General features: G+C 34.6%; 4 protein-coding genes across 8 annotated transcripts; all 4 read left to right on the top strand.

The window, feature by feature from the left end:
- Positions 1–1,022: 1,022 nt before the first annotated feature.
- Positions 1,023–2,923, top strand: LOC107644629 (disease resistance protein RPV1-like). 3 transcript variants are annotated; one of them, XM_088486250.1, is made up of 4 exons: positions 1,023–1,117; positions 1,325–1,564; positions 1,664–2,237; positions 2,433–2,923. In XM_088486250.1, the coding sequence occupies exons 2-4, from the start codon at positions 1,329–1,331 to the stop codon at positions 2,613–2,615; spliced, it is 993 nt and encodes a 330-aa protein (XP_088342376.1). In that variant the 5' UTR covers positions 1,023–1,117; positions 1,325–1,328; the 3' UTR covers positions 2,616–2,923. The 3 variants fall into 3 exon arrangements, with proteins under 3 accessions (XP_088342376.1, XP_016204013.1, XP_016204014.1); XM_016348527.3 differs by having other exon boundaries at positions 1,063–1,235; XM_016348528.3 differs by lacking the exon at positions 1,023–1,117 and having other exon boundaries at positions 1,254–1,564.
- Positions 2,924–3,938: 1,015 nt separating this feature from the next.
- On the top strand, positions 3,939–7,051 carry LOC107641418 (disease resistance protein RPV1). 3 transcript variants are annotated; one of them, XR_015883191.1, is made up of 5 exons: positions 3,961–4,497; positions 4,920–5,559; positions 5,664–6,237; positions 6,376–6,864; positions 7,015–7,051. XR_015883191.1 is itself a non-coding variant. In XM_021103104.2 (4 exons), exons 1-4 carry the CDS (start codon positions 4,013–4,015, stop codon positions 6,769–6,771), a joined length of 2,061 nt encoding a protein of 686 aa, XP_020958763.2. In that variant the 5' UTR covers positions 3,939–4,012; the 3' UTR covers positions 6,772–7,051. The 3 variants fall into 3 exon arrangements, 2 of the variants coding, with proteins under 2 accessions (XP_020958763.2, XP_088342371.1); XM_021103104.2 differs by having other exon boundaries at positions 3,939–4,497; positions 4,954–5,559; positions 6,376–7,051; XM_088486245.1 differs by having other exon boundaries at positions 6,376–7,051.
- A 5,209-nt stretch (positions 7,052–12,260) lies between these two features.
- Positions 12,261–14,134, top strand: LOC148566287 (uncharacterized). Its single transcript, XM_088486251.1, has 2 exons — positions 12,261–12,401; positions 13,246–14,134. The coding sequence occupies exon 2, from the start codon at positions 13,259–13,261 to the stop codon at positions 13,928–13,930; it is 672 nt and encodes a 223-aa protein (XP_088342377.1). The 5' UTR covers positions 12,261–12,401; positions 13,246–13,258; the 3' UTR covers positions 13,931–14,134.
- A 3,183-nt stretch (positions 14,135–17,317) lies between these two features.
- On the top strand, positions 17,318–23,674 carry LOC107626176 (uncharacterized). The gene is made up of 2 exons (XM_088486246.1): positions 17,318–18,767; positions 23,631–23,674. Exons 1-2 carry the CDS (start codon positions 17,318–17,320, stop codon positions 23,672–23,674), a joined length of 1,494 nt encoding a protein of 497 aa, XP_088342372.1.
- Positions 23,675–24,334: the final 660 nt, after the last annotated feature.

Here is a 24,334-nt window from a genome sequence, read left to right as displayed (position 1 = left end):
CCAAAACTTAGTCTCAAAACTTTCCTATTCTTTCTTTCTTTTTTGTTGAGAAAGTGATGTGATAGGAGAGAAAGAGGAGAGAAGAGAGAGTTTGGCTTTTAGTGGATGCAAGATGGTATTGGAATAAGTTTTTTTTTTTTTTTTTTTTTTTTTTGGTCAAGGTATTGGAATAAGTTTTTGAATGGCGAGTTTTGGTGAATTCATCGAATGGGCTTGGATCTTTTCTTTGGGCTTATTTGTTTTTTTCTTTTCGTGGTTCAGCCATTCAATTTTGGATCAGATTGTTGCTATAACCGAATTAGAATTGGTTTATATGTGTGGGCTTGCTATTGATGGGTCTTGATTATTTGCACCTTGGGCCCATATTAATTAATTTCTTTCTAAACACAAACACAACAAAATTATACAAACAAATAACTCTATAATATTTGTTCATCACTTTAATTTAATATTTAGTTTTTCAAACTCAACATAAGTTTTGATTTATTTTGACTAATTTTTTTTATTATTAAATATTTTTTCTTTCAAATATCACATTAAGAATTTATTTTGAATTTTAAGGATTAAATTAAACTACACTTAAAAAGTGTGTAAAAGAATTTAAACTTATATTATATTTTAATTTCTATTTTTGTTTTTTATGTCTGATTTGAATGGAAAGACATTTAAAATTAATTTGGATTAGTCTATTAATTAATTTATTAGTCTATTTAAATATTAGATGAAATTCTAATTTATTTATAGACACTTAAATAGAGTTTTTTTTTTTTCTGAATATTTTATTACATTTTTTCTCAATTGTATTCTTTAGAGTTTGAACCCTAGACATTTAAGGTGGAGAGAGAGAGATATGCCATTAGAGCCGAGGTTCATTGGCAAAAATAGAGTTTAAGTCTATGCAAATTAATCTTTGAAATGCGAGAACAAAACACTTAAAAAAAAAAAAACACTTAAAAAAAAAAAAACCGGAGAGACGTAAAGTTCCTGCTCTGTAGGTGAATCACTGAGTACAACGAGTCAATCACCTCATACATTTAATAAAGTTCTTGCTCTGTAGAGTCTAAATTATTTTAGAATATAAAAACACAGCATGGAGACATGGAAAAACACCTCGAAGGTGAGGACTGAGAAGTGTGTAAGTATTTGAGTAAGTGTAAAAAGCACCCGATTCTTTTATTCCGCCGCGAGGGATTGACCACCATGGTTAACAGGAAATGAGAAAGTGGCTTCCATAAGTAATTACTAATTGGTTACTTAACTGTATTTAAAAACATTTGTTTTGTTGACTGACTTGAACTGATCAAGCATTATCTTCATTAACTAGTTCAATGATTTTCGAGCTGCAAATTAAACTCCCATGGCTCCTCCTCAAGTTTCCCACGTCTTCCTCAACTTCAGAGGCGATGAAACTCGCTACGGTTTCACTGGCTATCTCCACAAAGCTTTTTGTGAAAAGGAAATCCACACCTTCATGGATCTCGAGGATCTTGTTAGTGGCAAGAAAATCCAGCAAACATTTGCTCGGGCATCGAGCAGCTAATTTTACTGGCTTTGTTTTCGAAGGGTACCTTACCATCTTTTTCACTATTCCTTTATTTGTCCAATAACTACAATTTCAAATAGGTATGACTTAGCACATGTAGTTGTCTTATGTATTGAGCAGGAATAAATATGAACACGAGTTTATTGGGAAGATCGTTGAAGTAGTGTCAAGGGAGATTAAATGTGTCTCTTTACATGCTGATTATCCAATTGGATTAGAGTCTCAGGTGTCAGAAGTAAAGTCGCTTTTATTCTCCGATGGCTATGATGGTGTCCACATGGTAGGGATTTATGGAAATGGTGGATCAGGCAAAACAACTATAGCTCATGCAATTTATCATTTGATTGCTAATGGTTTTGAAAGTATATGTTTTCTTGAAAATGTGAGAGAAAATTCATATAAGCATGGTTTAGTACATCTTCAAAACATACTTCTTTCCAACATTTTTGAAAGGAAGAATCTCAAATCAAGAAACATTGAACATGGAATTTCAACAATACAGCACTGGCTCCAACAAAAGAAGAAGACCCTTTTGATTCTAGATGATGTTGACAAGATAGAACAATTACAAGCTCTTGCTGGAAAACCTGATTGGTTTGGCCGTGGAACTAGAGTCATCGTTACAACCCGGGACAAACATTTACTAGAAAGCCATGGGATTGAAAGAATATATGTGATGGAGAATTCAAATTCGGTAAATATTCTTGAATTACTTAGTATGATGTTCAAATGGACCAACTTGCTTGGTAGAAGCATATAGAAGTGGCAATCTTCCTTGGATCAGTATAAAAGGATCCACAATAAGGAAATTTTAACCCTTTTTTTTTCTGCAAATTAGACATTTGAAACTGTTAATCTTTTATCTTACCATCTCATTTCCTACTCTCAGGAGTCAAATATCAGTGCATCAGCTGGAAAGGACAACAGAGAACAACTGGGTGAAAAAAGCACTTTCGGTGATCAAGTCAATGGTTCGTTGGAGCCCCTAGTTTCTGAAAATATTAGTCTTGAAAGGAGAAAACAAGCTTCTGTTATTCAAGCGGAATCAAAGACACAGTTGCTAAGAGCCTAAGAGAAAAAGAGAAGTGTTTGACAGTGTAAAAATTGAAAGGGCTAATTTGCAGAACCATGTGCAAGTCATTGGAGGGCGTTAGCATTATTCAGGTTCATGTTAACTAAAATAGGGTGGTTATTAAAGTGTATTTGTAGAAGCATATCCTGTACTATATTTACGATTATTGAGTTTCAGTGACACGTGTACTTTTCATTTCTTGTTCACTGGACTGAAACAAGCCAAGATGTTGTTTTCCCTACACTATTAGCTAAATATTTTCCCAATGTAGTTCAGCTCTTGGAAAATCTTCATGATTTGCACGACTATGCTGAGGAGTTAGAACTAGATAGTGAAACTAACAACCAGTACATGGAAGAGGAACAACATTCAGCTTCCATCAATCACAAATAGTTACATGAATTTACCAATTGAGTGACATATTCTGGATCATTTTGTTGTCGCAATTTGTACCAAAATACCATGAATCACATAAAAATTGGCAATAAAGATAGTGACGGTAATAATCTCCAACTAAAACTTGATGTAGAGAAAGAGAAAAACCAGTGTCATAAAATATGAGTTGCAAAAGAGGTAAATCAAATAAATATATCTATTAAAAATTAAAAGAAGAATAAGTGAAGAGAGGAAAAGATAGAAGGGTAGAGCCAACTAAGAAAATAAGTTATTTTTATGTAAGAATGTACTAAGTACTAACTATTAGTCTATTACGTTAGATTATTAGAATGTATCACATATCTAAACCGCGTGGAAGGGCCTACCTATATAAGTTTCCATGTCAAACTTGTGTTCCATGTAATTATGTTGAAAGTTGAAACTAATTAGGAATGAAAAATGACAAGAAGATAATAGTAAGATTGACTAACTGTTACTAAATTTGCCATAAAAAAAATAATCATAAAGATTTAATTGACATATTTTACCTTTTAAAGATCACACTAAATTGCATTTGAAATTTTAGTGACTAAGTTGAACTTTTATTAAAACATTTAGTTTCTTATGCAGAGGCACATGATTGGAGTTGGAGTTAATTACATATGAGTAGAGTGCATCAAGCACCATATTTGCTGCTCTCTAGAATATGAATAAAAAATACATCATCCGTTCAAGGAAAACCACCACGAAGGTGAGGAGTAGTGTGATTTGTGAAGTGTAAAAACCTCTGATTCTTTATATATATTTTCTGCCGCTAAGTTGGACTAAGCACAAATATTGTATATTAAAAGATTCCAAGTTGCATGATGACTAAACAAGATGCCTTAACAAGAAACGAGAAGGTAGCTTCCCTAAACCAATTGTTTTACATGGTGCATTATAAAACGAACCTTATTTTAAAAATGATTCCATTGATTTGAGACCCAGACACCGAAAACCAAACTCACATTAAAACAGCTCCAATGGCTACTCTGCAAGAATCTGGCAACTCTTCTTCTACCTTGAAGGAATGGGAATTCGATGTGTTCCTCAGCTTCAGAGGCCCTGAAACTCGCTACGGTTTCACCGGCTATCTCCACAAAGCTCTCTGTGAAAAAGGAATCCGCACCTTCATGGATCTTGAGGATCTTATCAGTGGCAACAAAATCCAACAAACGTTTGCTCGGGCAATTGAAAGCTCGAGGATTGCCATCGTTGTGTTCTCAGAGCATTATGCTGATACTTCTTTCTTGTTGAGGGAACTTGTGAAGCTACTGGAGTGCTCTCAACGTTATGGCCAGTTTGTTCTGCCGATTTTCTATTTGGTGGATCCCGGTGACGTGCGGCATCAGAGAGGCAGTTATGAGAAAGCAATGGCGGTGCACGAGGAGCGGTTCAAGGATAAAGCACCAATATGGAGAGCCGCTCTTCGTGACGCAGCCAACTTATCCGGCTTGCATTACAAAGGGTAACTTCATTATTATTTTGTTACTTTGCATTGTTATACAGTAAATGCTAATTTAGTTCTTGAAATTGTTTCTTGATTTAGCAATAAATAGGACATTTACTCTTTTTATGTCTTTGAACTTTAAGCGTGGTAGTAAGGAACTAAGGATATGATTTTATATTTTTTGGTCCTTGATAATCTAATATCGGTGGAAACTGAGGTGTAGTTAATTTCATGTGAAATTGATAGCTCGTTAAATAATTTTACAAGTTTGATTAACTTATCATCGATCAGCTCTCATCTATCAACTTCACGTGAAGTTAACTGCACTTGAGTTTTCACCTATGATATCACATCATGAAACTATTTCACTTAATAATTAAAGTGATTAGGTAGAATAATATGGTTAGTTTATATCTAATAATGGGCATCTTGTGCATTAGCCTGGTTGAGCACAAGTGCTCTTATATTGTGCAGGGATGAATTTGAGTACGAATTTATTGAAAAGATCACTAAACAGGTGTTAGCAATTATTAAAGAGGACATGTTACCTGTTGTTGCTGATTACCCAGTGAGACCAGAGTCCCAAGTGCAAGCTTCCTTTGATTCAGCATCAACTTTTTCTGTCTCAAGGCAATACCAATATCATGTGTTTCTCAGCTTCAGAGGCTGTGATACTCGCTATTGTTTCACTGGCAGTCTCTTCAAAGCTCTCCGCGACAACAAAATCCACACCTTCATGGATGATGTAGGCCTTCACAGAGGGAATGATATATCAAGAACACTTATTCAGGCAATTCAAGGCTCCAGGATTGCCATCATTGTGTTCTCTCAGAACTATGCTGATTCTACTTACTGCTTGGATGAACTTGTCAAGATCTTGGAGTGCCATGAGTCTGATGACCAGTTTGTTTTGCCAGTTTTCTATGAGGTAGATACCAATGATGTGCGACGACAGACAGGTAGTTATGGGGAAGCAATGGCTAAACACGAGGAAAAGTTCAAGGATGACAAATCAAAAGTCGAAAAATGGAAGCGTGCTTTGCATGAAGCAGCTAACTTTACTGGCTTTTGTTTCAAAGGGTACCTCACTATATTTTCTTTCATTGTTCTTTTATTTGTCCAGTTACTAAAATTTAAAATAGAAAATATTGGCATGACATACAGTTGTCTTACATATTGGGCAGAAAAAAATATGAACATGAGTTTATTGCAAAGATTGTTGGAGTGGTGTCAAAGGAGATTAAACGTGTTGCTTTACCTGTTGCTGACTATCCAATTGGACTAGAGTCTCAAGTGTCGAAAGTAAAATCGCTTATATTCTCTGATGGCTATGATGGTGTCCACATGATAGGGATTCATGGAAATGGTGGATCAGGAAAAACAACAATAGCTCATGCAATTTATCATTTGATTGCTAATGGTTTTGAAAGTATATGTTTTCTGGAAAATGTGAGAGAAAATTCATATAAGCATGGTTTAGTACATCTTCAAGATATACTTCTTTCCAACATATTCGAAAGGAAGAATCTCAAATCAACAAGCGTTGAACAAGGAATTTCAAATATACAGCACTGGCTCCAACAAAAGAAGATCCTTTTGATTCTAGATGATGTTGACAAGATAGAGCAGTTACAAGCTCTTGCTGGAAAACCTGATTGGTTCGGCCGTGGAACTAGAGTCATCATTACGACACGAGACAAAGATTTGCTAGTATGCCATGGCATTCAAAGAATATATCAGCTGGAGAATTCAAATCCGGTAAATGTTGTTGAATTAGTTGGAAAGCTTTTAAAACTGTCCATTTTAGTCCAAGTAATTTGAATGTCTTGTATAGTAAATAGTGCCTGTGGAGTTATGTTAATCATATTACTTACCATCTCTTTTTTCTCCTTGCAGGAGTCAAATATCACTGCATCTGCAAGAAAAGACAACACAGAACAAGTGGTTGAAAAAATCACTAGTGGACAAGTCAATGGTTCATTAGAGCCTCCATTTTCAGAAGATACTAATGTTGATAGAAGCAAACAAGTGTCGGTTATTCAAGCTCAATCAAATGCACAAGTCATATGTCAGTTTAATGAAAACCAAGCAGAGTTTTGTCATACACGTTCTCTAGAAAGAATAGAAAGTGCCAACACTTTGAAAGTGAAGGAGGAACTTGAAGTTGTAGACTTGTCTTTGTGTGCTAAGTTGGCATCTTTGGAGGAAAAGAAAAGAGAACTTGAAGAGCAAATTCGTGCAGTAAAAGCTGAAATTTCAGATTTCATTTTACAGCAGAGAGACAGTTGCTAAGAGAAAAATTGACAATGGAAAAAAGCTGAAAGGTGAAAGATCAGAGATGATTTGAGGAACCTGGTGCCAAGGTTTAGTGGCACTGTGGTGTATGTAAGTATGTTTCATTTCTTATTCTTTGGACTCTGATATTTCTTTCTTCAAATGAAGGCTTGGTCTAATGATCACATATGTGATATATGGAATCTGGCCTTCTATTATATGTACTTGCGATCCATTTTACTTAGACTTTTTTTTTAACAGGGGAATAAATTTTTAGGTGGTTCTCTCTTGTTTATTATTTTATGTTTTGAATTGGAGTAAAGTATTAAAACTGATCATAAAAGAGTATGACGCTGATAAATTTAGCTATAAAAGAACTAAAGCTAACTTGTAATTATAAAAGATAATATTTCATATATAAAACTACTCAAACCCTACAAATCTATCAAAAATTTTTAAATTGTCCTTCTATTCTAGTCTAATCAATGTCAGATTCTAATCTCACCTCATTTCTAATGACAATGGTGTCACGTCACTTCACTAATCCCTATACATTTGTGGTTGATATTTGATATTTAAAATATTAGAAACTTTTCCAATGATCCAGTCCACTTTTCTGGATATCTGATGATCCATGTACGGCTAAGTAGTAAGTTTATAATTTGTCTTATAGCAAGCATGAGAATTACAAAGGAACCCTTGAAACGGTGGATGAAAAGACGAAAATACTCAAAAATAGTAGCCACTTGGATAGATAACTAAGGTGGGGAGGATCGAAGTTGCTGGACTGCGCCTTCATAGAGCCAGGGTGCAGTAAATGACAAAAAGTTAAAATTTTGGTACTACTTATAATTAATATTAAATCTACAATATTTTTAGTTTTAATTTTTTATTATAATGAACTTATTCTAAAAGCACTTTATATTCGTATAATAATAAAAATATTAAATTTTTTATGTATTTAACACATTAAAAATATAAAATAAATTATATTTTCGATAACTTTTAATGAAATATATTTTTTTGTCCAATTTTAATTAAAATATTTTTTGCATACATAAAACAAAGAAGAGTACTTAATCTTATTTTAAAAATTGACAAAAATAAAATAATATATTTTAGAGTAAAGTATTGTTTTTGTTTCCAACGTTTAGGGTAAGTCCTAAAGTTGTTTTCAATCGTCGTATTTAAGTTCCTAACATTTCAAAATTGGCTTAATGTTATCCTGCCGTTAAAGATCCGTTAACGGAATTGATGGCGGAACAAATTAAGACGATTTTGATACGTTAGATACTTAAATAGAACGAAAATGTTGGGAACAAAAACGATAGATAGAAATAAATTTTAATTTTATCTTTTAATAATTTCAATTTTTACTATATATAATATTTAATTATTTTTTAATCACATCTAAGTAATTACACTTAATCACACTACTTTCATTCCAAATAAATTTTTTTATATTTTTATATTAACTTATAACTTTAAATGTAAAATTATAAAAAAAATTAAATTTATTTAGAATGAAAGTAATATGATTAAGTGTAATTTATTTAGATGTGATTAAAAAATAATTGAATACTATGTATAGTAAAAAATTGATATTATTGAAAGATAAAACTAAAATTTATTTTTATGTATCGTTTTTGTCCCAACGTTTTCGTCCTATTTAAGTCCCTAATGTTTCAAAATCGTCTCAATTTTGTCCCGTCGTTAATTCTGTTAACGGATCCCTAACGGCAGAACAATATTGAGTCAATTTTAAAACGTTAAGGACTTAAATAGGACACAATTGAAACGTTAGGGATAACTTTAGAATTTACCCAAAACGTTGAGAAAAAAACCAATACTTTACTCTATCTTTTATATAATAATTATTCAATCACTCATTAAAAAATTAGTATAATCGATAAAATTACAATATACATTTGTACTAAAACTGTTTAATAAATTAAAAAAATTTAGAAGCAAATAATTAATAATTTAACACACATATGTAATTAAAAGTTTTTTTTGGAAAGGAGACCATGGTCCACACTGGGCTCCTCGGTTCCGCCACTGGTGTTCGATGAAGAGAGAGATCGAATAAGAAGAATTTGGATTCTCTAAAATAAAGTGAGATCTTTTATTATTGAATGTTTTTCTTCTTATGTTTTTTCTTGGTCCCACCTATGAAATAAATGGTGATAGATCATATTTTATTCTCTAAAGTAAAATTCAAAATTTAGAGGATTCAAATTCAAATAAGAGAGGTTGATTTGTATTCGATCTTTATATGTATAAAAATATAAAAAATACATAATAGCTCATGTAAATGTATAAATAACATTTTTGAATTAAGAATATATAAAAATCTGTATGTTCATCATTAGAGGGAGAAATGTTCTGGGGCTTACCTGGAGCTGGATGGTGGTTGGGCTTGTTTGTAAGGCCCAAGCGCTAAAGGATGGTGGCCTCTGACTTGTTTTACGTTTGGGAGCCTCCGTCCGAGTTATGTATGTGAAAGAATGGGGGTGGTACCTGCAAAGACACTCCGATGCCTAAGTTAGCAATGAGGTAAACATATTTTTAGAGTATTGGAACTTAGAGATACCTGAGGGATGTCAGTGTATTTATAAGTGATGTGCCAATAACCACCGTTGAAGTGGATCCACTATTAGTGGATAACCGTCCCTTTTTTCTAGGGATTGTTGAGGTCTCCCCTCTAGAAGTGGGGGGAGAGATTTACGAAGGCAGTTACTCACTTAGATAAGTATGAGCTGCCTGCTTTAGTCTATTCCGACCTTTTAGAAAAGGTCGGATAAGTGGATAAGGCCACTCTTTTTGATTGGCTCTTTTAACTTTATTGGATTTGACTTATGTTTTGGGTTAGGGTATGAACAAGAACTATCATAATATTGTTTCTGATCAAATTATAAACTTTTACAAATTCAAATAAATTGAATTTCACAATAATATTATGCAATTAACACTACATTTATTTCGACTTAAATACTCACTTATGAGCAACAAGAAACATACTAACTTCCTGTGGCAGATATGTTTTTGCAAGTCTTTGTTGACGTAAACAAAGGTTTTCAAATTCGATTCATCTTAGTTTAGCGTTTAATCTTATGAACAATTCTTTTGAATAAGTTAAACTTAGAGTGTATAGTTTCTACCAAATTCAAATACTTAAAAAAATTAAGTTAATAATCAATTGATTCGATTAAGATAAATTACAAGCAACGAGTGTCTAAATGAGCTAAAATAACTTGTGCACATTAAAGATAGCACATTTTATAAATCATTGAATTTTAATAAATATAAATATATATTTTTTTAAATGATTCAAGTTCTTAATAATAGAATATATTAAAATATAAATAAATAAGTAACATATAAAATAATAGTAAAAAATAATTATTTTATTTATATATATTAAAAATAATTCGTATTCATCATCTTGATGAAGTCAAATTCAATTTTTTTTTTACCTGCTCTTATAAACAAATAAAAAATAACATAATCATAAATTCATTATGAGATATATATGTATATACCGTTAGATACATATAATTTTGACGTACCTAATTTTTTTAGATATTTAAAAATTTTAAAAAAATAATAATATTATTTATTTTTTATTTCTATTACTAATCTTAGGTATAAATGAAACAACTAAAAAGTTTTACTCCTTTTTTTTTCATAAAAAGGATCAATTTCTGTATATAATTATACATGTAATATTTTAAATAAAAATCTATTTTAATAATATTTTTAACAAATATAGTTATTTAACATATTTTTAATAATTATATGAAATAATATATCATATATGGCGAATTAATATAAAATTTATTTATTTTATATTTTATTTGTTGTAATAAAAAAATATGCTAATATAACTTTTATTTATTTTTTGGCTGGAATATAAATTTTATTTGTTAAAATAGTCACATTATATTATTGTTGCCACATACATTTAATAGTCTATCTCACATTCTTGCTGTATACAGTGTTACTCATTGACCCAATCTTTGCATCGGCTCCCATAACACTCCCGCGGCTTGGTTCCAAACAATGACTTCACAAAAAGACAAAAAAATGCATTCAACTGCCCACCATGTAATATACCCCTGTTACTTTTCAGTTCACCGTGTGAACAGATTTAGGGAAGACCTTACACCGTTCTTCTGTGCTTCTACCACAAAATAATTCCAATAAATCTACACCCTCTACATTTTTAACTATATATCTTAACGGCACTGCACCATGGCACTTCAGAGTTCCAATAAAGGTGACTGGATCATTTGAAAACTTTCCTAAAATATTTATAGTTGTAGAAATATTGACAATATATAAATATTTGATTGCTTTTTAATACCATAAAAGTATTGGAATTTTTTTATATTTAATGTTTGTTTTTGGACATACACACTTATACGCACAAACTTCTACTTACACACACTAAATGCAGCTATTGCTGAGAATCGATGTTGGGTTTGACTTGCTATAAGCCTATAAGGTAAACAGGTTTGCTACTCACACACTGTATTGCCACATATTCAATGTAATTTTTGTTTTTGGACGTGACATATTCTATCTAACTGGGCACTTGCATATTGGGCTTTCTTGTTGGTCTCGAGTCAGAACTGAGAACCCCTCGATTCTCGCCTCATTGCATTGTGATAACTTCTTGAGCCCAAGGCTTCTACAGTTCTACGTATAGAAAGCTTCAGAAGTTTTTTTTTTTTTTTATTTTGACTTATGAAAAGATATTAATATTATTTGATATAATTTTTAAATTATTTTTAATTTTTTGAACTCTTGTTTAAGAGTTTTTGAAAAAGTAAAAAGATTTCATTTTTTTTCAAAAATTATTTTATTATTGCTATTTATTAAAGCAACTTTAAAATAAGTAATCTTATGATAAAAATTCAAAAATAAAATAATTTATTTATAAGCTACTTTTAATATAAGTCTCTACATTTTAAATTTTTTATTTAAAAAAATTAATTACATTATTTATCCAAACTGACCCTAAGTTTTAACATTTTTTTCCTTTTTGGTATTTATATTAGTTAATATAAGGCATTTTCAAAATTTTTGACATTTTAAACTTTTTTGTTTGGATTTTTTGTCATTTTAATTTTTAAAATTATTTTTTTAGCATCTAAATTCTTTATTGTAATTTTGTACTCTTTGGATAGACTTAAAATCGGCTTTTAAAAACATTATAAGAAAAGTTTTGCCACTTAACAGATTTTAGAATATTTTCATTTCTTTATACTTTAAAAAGTAAAATTAATTATTAAAAAATTAGTTATCAGTGTAAAATATATATTAAAATGTTAAAAATATACATTAAATATATGTAAAACAATATATATATATATATATTGACTTAATAATTATTTTTTAATACACATAATGTTTTTTATTTAAATTTTTTTTAGAAAAAACTTTCACAAAATTGCTGTGTTTTACAGTATAGTATAAAACCCTTCAGTTTCTTCAAGTACCATACCCTTAAGATTGTGCACTCTCAATTGGCCAGAAATTTTCTCTAACAAACAAAGCTATAATTCTTCCTTGTTAGCACGCAAGTAGGCCATTTCACCGTCTATTTCCATTTTTGAAAAGGAAGTTGATCTTTTGATTTTCAGGTTTCTTTCTTTCACAAGTTTTTTGTATCTTACTTTCTAGATAAAATACTGTGTTATTCATAGTTTCTTTATTTTATACTATAGCTTCATTTTCTAATTTTATGCTTCTGAATTTTGATCCTCTTGAATCGCCAGATATATCATTGGAGGTAACATGCCATTTTCTCTTGAATATATGCATTACTTTATTTAAACATTTGGCTATTCAATAACAATGCAGATGCTTATAAACTACTATGTCTAATGACATGCATGTGATTGTAATTGATGTTTATGCCTCCAAGGCTGTGTTTGGTAGTTTGGATATAACACAACGGGACACACTACCTTCTACTTTTTTCTAGCTTCAAACACTTTTCTCTTTTGTATTTGTGTCTATGAAAAGGTTTTGTATCGATTTCTAGGTTTCGCCGTAAACCTAATTGGTTACTTCCAATTACGTAAATCAACCTTTACTTGAATGAAACTAGATCTCGTGGTTTGACCCTGTCCCAAACTGAGACATTTTGCTTATTTTTGTCTCTATCTTTGAACAAAATTGTCTCATGATGCCTTTGTATTTTTGTCCTGAGATAATTGCCAAACAAAGTTGAAGGGTATATACGATGAACCATGCTTGTTACATGTACATCAAAAATCAGCTACTTGTATATATAGAATGTTGAAATATAAAATACATGTTGAAAAACGAGTTAAATAATATATATGTTTATACACAATTACATCGTGGCTGATTTTTCATATGCACATAGCATTTTTAACACACAATTTACCCATAATTACTCATGCATGTAGTGAATGATAAAAGCATTTTCCTAATATGTGCATTCAATTTCTTAAAAAGGGTTGCTCTGAATATGGTTGAGACTGCCAAGAATGAAGAAAATAATGCTTCCATTGAAGATGAAAACACTCCTTTGTTACATCTACATGAATATCTCAGAACTAGGCCAAGTGAAAAAACCCTGAAAGCTTGGCAGATTCTGCGAGACCTTGTGAGGAGAAAGTTCTCTATTGTGTATCACCCTGCACGTCATGGACTGATGAGAGATGCTCTAAAACACCTCCTCAATTTGCCACCGGAAGAAGGAGTATCTTTGAGAACAATGTCAATATTACAGCAACTTTCAAAAAGTTTTGCTCAGTGGAGTTTGGACTATGACAATGTTCTAAAAATCAAGTCACCGGAGGAGAAAGCAAAAGAGGATCTCATTAGAGAGGTCAAGGAAATAGTGACGGATGAGAAGGCTTTGTGCACTAAGTTGGCCACTTTGGAGCAAAAGAAGAGAGAGCTTGAAGAGCAAATCAATGCAGTAAAAGCTGAGAGGGACACTCTTGCTAAGAGAAAGCAAGTAGTGCTTAAGAGTGGGAAAGTGCTAAGTGAAAGGGATGGTTTGAAGAATCAAGTGCCAAGGTTGAAAGCTGAGAAAGAATTGACAAAGGTAACAGAAGCTAATATTGAAGCTGAATGGTCAAAGCTTGGAAAACAAGTCCTTGAAAGCACAAGTTTTGTTGAAGATTGGATCTAGCCATACAGCCAGGAACATGGAAATATTGCACCTTTGTGTTAGCCAATGAAGCAATACTTGTCTTCTTTTTAGGGGTAAGATAACCTTAGGAGTCATTTTAGAGACACCATTGCATTGAAAGCAAAGTATATTTCTCCATTTGATAATATATTGTTTTAAAGAAATATATAAGAATGAAAATACCAGTACTCATGGTCAATAAAAGCCTGTGAGTATGAGTTTCAACTTTAATACTATTAGTCCATATATTAAGTATCATGTATGATGTAACTAAAACAGAATATTGAAAAAGTATAGGTAAACAATATTGTGAAAATGGCAAGGGAGAGACTGCACTCTCATCAAACTCTATTGTGCAAGTCTGAGATCAGAGAAGAACAAGGGGAAGAAGATGAATCAGACAGAAGGAAAGGGGAAAAGAGGAGGAAGAGAGTGAAAGGGTAAAGTTGTATTCATTGATTCTGAAAACTGAAAATTGTGATACACTATACAGTTTTTATATGTGTGTGGAGTAGAATGAATAATGATAACTAATTCACTAATTATCTAACGTATTTGTCTAACAGTCTAACAATTTCCTAACTAATTACAAGTAAGTCTAACAATTTCCTAACTAATTACAAGCAAGTATAAATATCAACTTGCAGTCACAATGACTCAAGTTATACCCTCCCTCAAACTGGGATTATGGATGTCCAGAAGACCCAGTTTGGAAACGTTCACAGTGAAGGGACCTGGAGCCAAGGCTTTGGTTAAGAAGTCAGCGAGTTGATTGCTAGAAGAGACCGGCATCAAATAGGTAAGACCTAGTAAATGTTGGTTTCGAGCGATGTGGCAATCCACTTCAATATGCTTTGTGCGCTCAGAACGATTATCACAAAAAAGAGTGAAAAAGAGTGATGGGTTCAGTTAATGGCACACTGAGATCTTTCATCACAAAGGACAGCCATTGAGCTTGGCATGTGGCAGCAGCTAAGGCTTTGTATTCTGCTTCCGAGGATGACCTGGCTACAGTACTTTGCTTCTTGCTCTTTCAACTGATCAAAGAATTTCCAAGATAGAAGCAATGTCCTGTGGTGGATCGTCGAGTATCCGCACATGTAGCCCAATCAGCATCACAGAATCCTGTTAACTTCAAATCATTGGCTGATGAAAAGAAAATTCCCAAGGAGGGACACCCTTTAGGTAATGAAGAACTCTATAGGCTGCGTGCATGTGAGAATTGGTTGGACAGTCAAGGATGTAGTAACCGACAAAAAAAAAAAAAAAAGAAAAAGAAAAAAAAAGAAAAGGGGGAGAGCACGTGGGGGGCACATGCCCCCACTTAAACATTTATTTTCTCTTCTCCGTGCCCCCCCTCCTTCCCCTTCCTTCTTTCATTTCTTCTTTTTATTTCTTCCTAACAACAACACTAAAAATCCTCTCTTCTCTTCCCTTCTCAACTACAATTCCTCATCTCTTCTCTTTGCATCAACAACCCTATATCATCAAACTCACCTTTATCATCTTGCTTTCTTTTCTTCTCTACTCTACCTCTTTTTATTCAAAATCTTATTTTCTCAAAGTTTCCAAATCATGTGATTTCAACTTAATGAGTGAAGGAACCATTCAATCCTTGAGTTCCAATTATTATTGAGGCTTTAAGGTAACTCTGACTCAATAATTAGCCATATTTCCAATTTTTGTCATCTCTATATTTATGGGTATGTATAAATCCGAATTAGGGTTATTAGGGTTAGAAAATTTGGGGCTTTTGTCAAGGTGAGCAAGATTATGTTAATTGACAATATTAGTAGCTCACAAATATTATTATTGTCCTATTTCTAGAGTTGTAGAATTATTGGACATCAATTGGTAGCTCATTGACGCGCTCAGAGTTGCTTCCGGTTCTTTGGAATCAAGTTGTGAGTGGATATTATGTCTATAATTGTTTTTAAATATATTATTATCAATATTTATGTTGAATCATTATTTTTGTAGTTTGAAAATATTTAATTATTGTGATTTTTAAATTTTTGAAAATAAATATTGATTTGTGAAACTTATAATTTTATAAAAATACACACGAGATGATATTTATATATTTTGTAAAGCATATCCGTTTTCTTATTTAATTTTATTGAATTTTAATTAAATTTTAGTATGTATTCTTATATATATATTTGATTTACTATGGAATTTAATAATATGTTAAAGCATTAGAGATTTTTATAAGCGAGTGGGTTTGGATTGGTTTGGGAGACTCTGACTAGAAAACCGTAGTTAACGGCGGTTATGACGTTAACCTAGATGCATCTGGCTCAGACCTCAGCTAGCAGGGGCGTTGCTAGCCTAACGTGTAGGCCACACATTGGATCTGTTATACCGTACGGGCACACTAGAGGAAAGGGCTACCCTTAGAGGTGGAGCCGCCCTAGATGTGTAATATTCGATTTGATTTGACTTCTGGAATGAGAACTCCCATTTCAATTCATTCTGCTTACTCATTTATCTATTTATTTGCATAGTTACTTAATATGGATTCTTCATCTCTGAAAAGAAGTATAAATTTTCATGGTAAAACTTGTATTGTCTCGTGTGGGTTATAGATATAATGTTTGCTCACTGAGTTGCAAAACTCACCCTATTATATTCTCATGTTTTTCAGATACAGGAGTCATTCCAGGTTCCATTCCACCTGCCCCTCAGTAGATCTTAGTCATTTTGGTGAGCCCTTCTTCTTTCCAAGGGCTAAGTATTATGTAATGGAACCTTTGCTCAAAATTTAGATTATGTCAATGCTCCATATGTCACAGGCAGGATCCTCATGTGGGTTATGTTATTTTGAATCTTGAACTGTTTATATAGTAATTATAAGTTAGTTATGTAAGACTTATGGACTTAACTATATACTCTAGTTATCAACTTGATATATATATATATATGATGCGTATTTTGGATATATGTGGTTATGGATGTAGTTGGAATGTGCGGTTGTTGTTGTCTATGGAAATAGATGTTTATTATTGATACAGGGAATTAATATTTATGTTGGTAAGGTCCTAGAAACAGAGGAGATTCTGTCCGTTTTTCTGAAAATTTGGTCGTTTGGCTTGTTGAGGGACTTGTCCCTTGAGCGCCAGTCATGGCCAGGTTCGGGCCATGACAAAGTGGTATCAGAGCCTTAGGTTTTCCTGTGTAATATGGAGCAAGTGTCCTTTAGTAAGATCATAATTGTGCAAATGGAAGCCGGCCCATTTTCACAAAGTGTGATGTTACTAGAGGCCTATAGGAAGTCATCCTCAATCTTTTGATCTCATAATTCTTTCTGTCTGTCCTATTGTCTTTGAACTGCATATACATATGTCGTTAGTGATCCAATCGCTTTACTTACTCAATAGGTGGAAGATGCCACCTAAGAAAAGACGTGGTGGAGCTGTTAATGCTCCTGCTACTGCTGAATCTAATAGGGCAGTTTCTCCGCCACTTGGAGCCCTTCGACAAAGACCAAGGAGTCAAAGAATAGCTGATAGGCGCGGAGAAAGGATACCCCGTGAGGGAGTTCAAGAAAATCCCGCAGTAGGAGTGGCTCAAGCAGACTTGACAGCTGAGTTGAGGGGAATGAATCAAACCCTTAATGCGGTATTACAGGTCCTAACAAATCAAAATAGGGGCGGAGCAGGAATTCCTAATATGCCAAATCCTCAGCCTCATAGAGTTCATCAATTGTTTGGGGATCAAGAGCCGCCAATTGAAAAGTATTTGAAGTTGAATTCGTCCACTTTCAATGGAGATTCATTGGATGAAGATCCACAACAATATCTAGAGGATGCAAAGAAAGCTATTCGAGCTCTCAGGTGCACCAAGGAATGGGCCGTTGAGTTAGTATCCTACAACTTGCGTGGTTCAGCAAGATATTGGTATGAGTCTCTTCTTGAGAGCAAAGAAGCAGCTGGACTTCCTCCTCCTTCTTGGGAAGAGTTCACTGACGAGTTTCTTGCTCGATTTTATCCAGCTAACAAGCAAGCAGAAGATGCAATTGCCTTTGAAAGATTAAGGCAAGAGAATATGACAGTGACTGAGTATGCTAAGGAGTTTACTAGACTTTCTAAGAGTGCTCCATACTTGGTGAATTCAGAAGAGATGAAAGTACGCCGGTTCGTTCGTGGGTTGGCAGAACCTATGTTCACCACTCTTATGCCTGAAGTCGGACGCATGTCTTTTAAGGATGTCCTAAACTCTGCTTATGGAATTGAAGCTGGGATAGCGGAGAGAAATACTTTTAAGGATGTTGGTAAGAAGCCTAAGATGAAGGGACAATTTTCTGGTGGAACTAGTTCAGGAGAATTTCAGTCTTATCATGGTCAGACTAATCAGCAAGGTTATTCGGGATATCGAGCTCGTCCTCAAGCATCTTTTGGTGGGGTCACTTCTTCTGGATCTGCTCCCATGAGTGTTTCAACTCCCAAACCTTTTGTTAAGAGCACCTCTCAATCTAGTGCACAGGGTTCAAATCATACAAGGCCAGCTCAGCCCTATTGTCTTCAGTGTGGGAGTTACCATTCTGGTATATGTATCAAGGCTACTGGTGCATGTTTTGGTTGTGGTCAATCTGGTCATCTTAGGAAGGATTGTCCAAATCCTAGAGGAGGCTTTGCTCCAAGTATTGCACGTCCTACAACACCAATGCCATCATCTTCAGCTATGTCTATTGGAAATTCTTCTGGTCCTAGTGGCAGAGGAGCAGGTGGCAGGGGTCAGACTTATAACAGAGGAGGGAGCCAAAGAGGAAGAGGTCAGGCACGTGTGTATGCTTTAACACGTCAAGATGCTCAAGCTTCTAATGCTGTGGTGGCAGGTACTTTACAAGTTTGTTCTTTAGATGCGCGAGTGTTATTTGATACGGGTTCTCATTATTCATATGTATCTCCACATCTTGCATCTCATTTCGATAAACAACCTGAATTGTTATCCCACCCATTTCATGTTGGCACTCCACTTGGAGTCTCCACGGTGGTCCGAGTCGTGTTTCGATTTTGTATTGTTAGAATTAATACGGTTGAAACCTTAGCTGATTTGATCCTTTTAGAACCAATGCAAGATATTGATGTCATCTTAGGCATGGATTGGTTAGCAGCTTGTCATGCTGATGTGGGTTGTTACTCCAAAACTGTGAAGTTTGACATACCGGGTATCTCACCTTTTGTTTTTAAGGGTGATGACTGTCCCACTTTAGCTAGCATCATCTCATCTATGAGTGCTATGCAATTGATGGATAAAGGAAACCAAGGATTTCTGGCAGTTGTTAGAGATGTTAATGCCGAAGTGCCTAGTCTTGATCAGGTTCCTATAGTTAGAGAATTCTCTGACGTGTTCCCTGATGAGCTACCGGGGATGCCGCCTGTCGTGAAGTTGAGTTTTCCATAGAATTGGCTTCGGGAGTCCAACCTGTGTCCATTCCTCCCTATCGTATGGCTCCAACTGAGTTACGAGAATTAAAAGCTCAATTGGAAGACATGTTAGAGAAAGGATTCATTCGTCCTAGCACTTCTCCGTGGGGAGCTCCTGTTCTATTCGTAAAGAAGAAGGATGGAACGATGCGACTATGTGTGGATTATCGTCAGCTCAATAAGATAACTATTCGCAACAAGTATCCATTGCCAAGGATTGATGATTTGTTCGATCAACTTCAAGGAGCTACATGTTTCTCAAAAATCGACTTGCGTTCGGGGTACCATCAATTGAAGATAAAAGAGGAAGACATTCCGAAAACTGCTTTTCGTACTCGCTATGGCCACTATGAGTTCTTAGTAATGTCCTTTGGTCTGACAAATGCGCCTGCAGCTTTCATGGACTTAATGAATCGAGTCTTCAAACCTTTCTTAGATCGCTTTGTTATTGTTTTCATTGATGACATCTTGGTGTATTCGAAAAGTGCTACGGAGCATGAGTACCATTTGAGGATTGTGTTACAAACTTTAAGGGATCACAAGCTTTATGCTAAGTTTTCTAAATGTGAGTTTTGGCTTGATCAAGTGACATTTTTGGGGCATGTGGTATCAAAAGATGGAATCATGGTGGATCCAAAGAAGGTTGAAGCCGTTCAGAAGTGGCCAAGGCCTACTTCAGTGACAGAAATCCGTAGCTTTCTAGGGTTGGCCGGCTACTATCGACGATTCATCAAGGACTTCTCGAGAATTTCAGCACCATTAACCAAGTTAACTCAGAAGAATGTGAAGTTTCAATGGTCAGAAGCTTGTGAGGAAAGTTTCCAGACACTTAAGGATCGTCTAACCTCAGCACCAGTTCTTGTTTTACCTTCTGGGTCTGGGGGATTCTCAGTCTTTTGCGATGCATCTCGGATAGGACTTGGTTGTGTATTAATGCAGTATGGCGGCGTTATTGCCTATGCCTCGCGACAACTCAAGAAGCATGAGCAGAATTATCCAACTCATGACCTGGAAATGGCAGCGGTCGTCTTTGCTTTAAAGATTTGGAGACACTACCTTTATGGTGAGACCTGTGAGATCTATACGGATCACAAGAGTTTGAAGTATATATTTCAACAAAAGGATTTAAACTTAAGGCAACGGAGATGGATGGAGTTGCTAAAAGATTATGATTGTACCATTTTGTATCATCCTGGAAAGGCAAACGTTGTAGCAGATGCCCTCAGTAGGAAATCTATGGGTAGCTTGGCCCATATCACTCTTGGAAGGAGACCAATTGTTGAAGAAGTCCATAAATTGGAGGCTAGTGGAATTCAATTTGATCTTGGAGAATCAGGAGTTTTCTTAGCACATGTTCGAGCCCAATCTTCCCTGATACGACAGATCAAGGTTGCACAAAGTGATGATCCGAAACTAAGAAAGCTTATGGAAGATGTTCGCAATGGGAGGAACTCAGACTTTTCTCTTGATCAAGATGTATTGCATTGCGGTCAACGCTTATGTGTGCCAGATAACCCTGACTTGAAGAAAGCTATTTTGGAGGAGGCTCACAATTCTAAGTACACAGTTCATCCGGGTTCCAATAAGATGTATCAAGATTTGAAACAATTATTTTGGTGGGAAGGCATGAAGAAAGACATAGGAGTTTTTGTTTCTCATTGCTTAACTTGCCAACAGGTTAAAGCTGAACATCAAAGACCTGCTGGGTTATTGCAACAGATTGAGATACCTGAATGGAAGTGGGAAAGGATTACGATGGATTTTGTAACAGGTTTACCTCGTAGTTTTAAAGGCTTTGATTCAATTTGGGTAATTGTGGATAGAATGACGAAGTCAGCTCACTTTCTTCCGGTAAAAACAACTTTCAGTGCAGCTCGGTATGCTCAACTTTATGTTGATGAGATAGTTAAACTACATGGAATTCCAGTGTCCATTATTTCAGATCGCGGACCTCAGTTCACCTCTCATTTTTGGAAATCTTTTCAAAAAGCGTTAGGAACTCGTCTAGATCTCAGCACAGCTTTTCACCCTCAAACCGATGGGCAATCGGAGAGGACGATCCAAACTTTGGAAGACATGTTAAGGTGTTGTGTTCTAGATTTTGGTGGGAATTGGGACAGCTATCTACCTTTGATCGAGTTCTCTTATAATAATAGTTATCAAGCCAGCATTCAAATGGCACCATTTGAGGCTCTTTATGGGAGAAGATGTAGGTCACCTATTGGGTGGTTTGAGATTGGTGAGGTTAAACTTTTGGGGCCGAATTTGGTACAAGATGCAGTTGAGAAGGTTCGCTTAATAAGAGAACGTTTATTAGCAGCTCAAAGTAGGCAAAAGGCTTATGTTGATAATAGGAGGCGTAACTTAGAGTTTTCAGTGGGTGATCAAGTGTTTCTTAAGGTGTCGCCTATGAAGGGAGTGATGAGGTTTGGAAAAAGAGGGAAGCTAAGTCCTCGTTATATTGGTCCATTTGAGATATTGGACAGAATAGGTGCAGTCGCTTATCGCTTGGCACTACCGTTTGAGTTGTCTATGATTCATCCAGTTTTTCACGTATCAATGTTGCGCAAATACCTTTCTGACCCATCTCATGTGCTTACACCACAAGCCATAGAGCTAAAGGAGGATTTATCATTTGAAGAGGAACCCGTGGCTATCGTTGATCGCCAAGTAAAGAAACTACGTTCTAAAGAGATAGCATCTGTGAAAGTTGTTTGGAAGAATCATTCGGTAGAAGAAGCAACTTGGGAAGTAGAGGACGCTATGCGCGACAAATATCCGCATTTGTTTGAGTCTAAAGGTAACTATCACACTTATCACCGTATATAAATTCGAAATTCGGGGACCGAATTTCCTAAGGGGGAGAGAATGTAGTAACCGACAAAAAAAAAAAAAAAAAAAGAAAAGGGGGAGAGCACGTGGGGGGCACATGCCCCCACTTAAACATTTATTTTCTCTTCTCCGTGCCCCCCCTCCTTCGACACTCCCCTTCCTTCTTTCATTTCTTCTTTTTATTTCTTCCTAACAACAACACTAAAAATCCTCTCTTCTCTTCCCTTCTTAACTACAATTCCTCATCTCTTCTCTTTGCATCAACAACCCTATATCATCAAACTCACCTTTATCATCTTGCTTTCTTTTCTTCTCTACTCTACATCTTTTTATTCAAAATCTTATTTTCTCAAAGTTTCCAAATCATGTGATTTCAACTTAATGAGTGAAGGAACCATTCAATCCTTGAGTTCCAATTATTATTGAGGCTTTAAGGTAACTCTTTGACTCAATAATTAGCCATATTTCCAATTTTTGTCATCTCTATATTTATGGGTATGTATAAATCCGAATTAGGGTTATTAGGGTTAGAAAATTTGGGGCTTTTGTCAAGGTGAGCAAGATTATGTTAATTGACAATATTAGTAGCTCACAAATATTATTATTGTCCTATTTCTAGAGTTGTAGAATTATTGGACATCAATTAGTAGCTCGTTGACGCGCTTAGAGTTGCTTCCGGTTCTTTGGAATCAAGTTGTGAGTGGATATTATGTCTATAATTATTTTTAAATATATTATTATCAATATTTATGTTGAATCATTATTTTTGTAGTTTGAAAATATTTAATTATTGTGATTTTTAAATTTTTAAAAATAAATATTGATTTGTGAAACTTATAATTTTATAAAAATACACACGAGATGATATTTATATATTTTGTAAAGCATATCCGTTTTCTTATTTAATTTTATTGAATTTTAATTAAATTTTAGTATGTATTCTTATATATATATTTGATTTACTATGGAATTTAATAATATGTTAAAGCATTAGAGATTTTTATAAGCGAGTGGGTTTGGATTGGTTTAGGAGACTCTGACTAGAAAACCGTAGTTAACGGCGGTTATGACGTTAACCTAGATGCATCTGGCTCAGACCTCAGCTAGCAGGGGTGTTGCTAGCCTAACGTGTAGGCCACACGTTGGATCTGTTATACTGTACGGGCACACTAGAGGAAAGGGCTACCCTTAGAGGTGGAGCCGCCCTAGATGTGTAATATTCGATTTGATTTGACTTCTGGAATGAGAACTCCCATTTCAATTCATTCTGCTTACTCATTTATCTATTTATTTGCATAGTTACTTAATATGGATTCTTCATCTCTGAAAAGAAGTATAAATTTTCATGGTAAAACTTGTATTGTCTCGTGTGGGTTATAGATATAATGTTTGCTCACTGAGTTGCAAAACTCACCCTATTATATTCTCATGTTTTTCAGATACAGGAGTCATTCCAGGTTCCATTCCACCTGCCCCTCAGTAGATCTTAGTCATTTTGGTGAGCCCTTCTTCTTTCCAAGGGCTAAGTATTATGTAATGGAACCTTTGCTCAAAATTTAGATTATGTCAATGCTCCATATGTCACAGGCAGGATCCTCATGTGGGTTATGTTATTTTGAATCTTGAACTGTTTATATAGTAATTATAAGTTAGTTATGTAAGACTTATGGACTTAACTATATACTCTAGTTATCAACTTGATATATATATATATATGATGCGTATTTTGGATATATGTGGTTATGGATGTAGTTGGAATGTGCGGTTGTTGTTGTCTATGGAAATAGATGTTTATTATTGATACAGGGAATTAATATTTATGTTGGTAAGGTCCTAGAAACAGAGGAGATTCTGTCCGTTTTTCTGAAAATTTGGTCGTTTGGCTTGCTGAGGGACTTGTCCCTTGAGCGCCAGTCATGGCCAGGTTCGGGCCATGACAAAGGAACTGGCTCAATCTCCCAATAGCATAGGAGATGTCAGGGCGTGTGTTTGTGAGATAGAGAAGTCGACCAATTAATTGACGTTAAGGAGTGTGATCCTGCAGTGCAGTGCCACTTTCCTTTGATAACTTTGAAGCATACGTGTAATCCATTGGAGTGCTGACCGGCTTACAATTTAAGTAACCAAATTCCTTGATGATGTC

This window comes from Arachis ipaensis, chromosome B5 (genome assembly GCF_059453495.1).
Source record: "Arachis ipaensis isolate K30076 ecotype BB chromosome B5, ASM5945349v1, whole genome shotgun sequence".
Taxonomy (NCBI): Eukaryota; Viridiplantae; Streptophyta; class Magnoliopsida; order Fabales; family Fabaceae; genus Arachis; species Arachis ipaensis.
Note: the sequence above shows the minus strand (reverse complement) of the source record. Positions and strands in the feature narration are given on the sequence as shown.

What these genes read in the sequence shown, in the direction of transcription:
- LOC107644629 (XM_088486250.1), top strand. Translation starts at nt 1,329, where the DNA reads ATGATTTTCGAGCTGCAAATTAAACTCCCATGGCTCCTCCTCAAGTTT. An exon ending in ACTGGCTTTGTTTTCGAAGG is followed by an intron (nt 1,565 to 1,663) that starts GTACCTTACCAT and finishes TGTATTGAGCAG; the next exon opens with GAATAAATATGAACACGAGT. An exon ending in TGATGGAGAATTCAAATTCG is followed by an intron (nt 2,238 to 2,432) that starts GTAAATATTCTT and finishes TCCTACTCTCAG; the next exon opens with GAGTCAAATATCAGTGCATC.
- LOC107641418 (XM_021103104.2), top strand. Translation starts at nt 4,013, where the DNA reads ATGGCTACTCTGCAAGAATCTGGCAACTCTTCTTCTACCTTGAAGGAA. An exon ending in TCCGGCTTGCATTACAAAGG is followed by an intron (nt 4,498 to 4,953) that starts GTAACTTCATTA and finishes TATATTGTGCAG; the next exon opens with GGATGAATTTGAGTACGAAT. An exon ending in ACTGGCTTTTGTTTCAAAGG is followed by an intron (nt 5,560 to 5,663) that starts GTACCTCACTAT and finishes CATATTGGGCAG; the next exon opens with AAAAAAATATGAACATGAGT.
- LOC148566287 (XM_088486251.1), top strand. Translation starts at nt 13,259, where the DNA reads ATGGTTGAGACTGCCAAGAATGAAGAAAATAATGCTTCCATTGAAGAT.
- LOC107626176 (XM_088486246.1), top strand. Translation starts at nt 17,318, where the DNA reads ATGCCACCTAAGAAAAGACGTGGTGGAGCTGTTAATGCTCCTGCTACT. An exon ending in TTCTAATGCTGTGGTGGCAG is followed by an intron (nt 18,768 to 23,630) that starts GTACTTTACAAG and finishes CATGTTTTTCAG; the next exon opens with ATACAGGAGTCATTCCAGGT.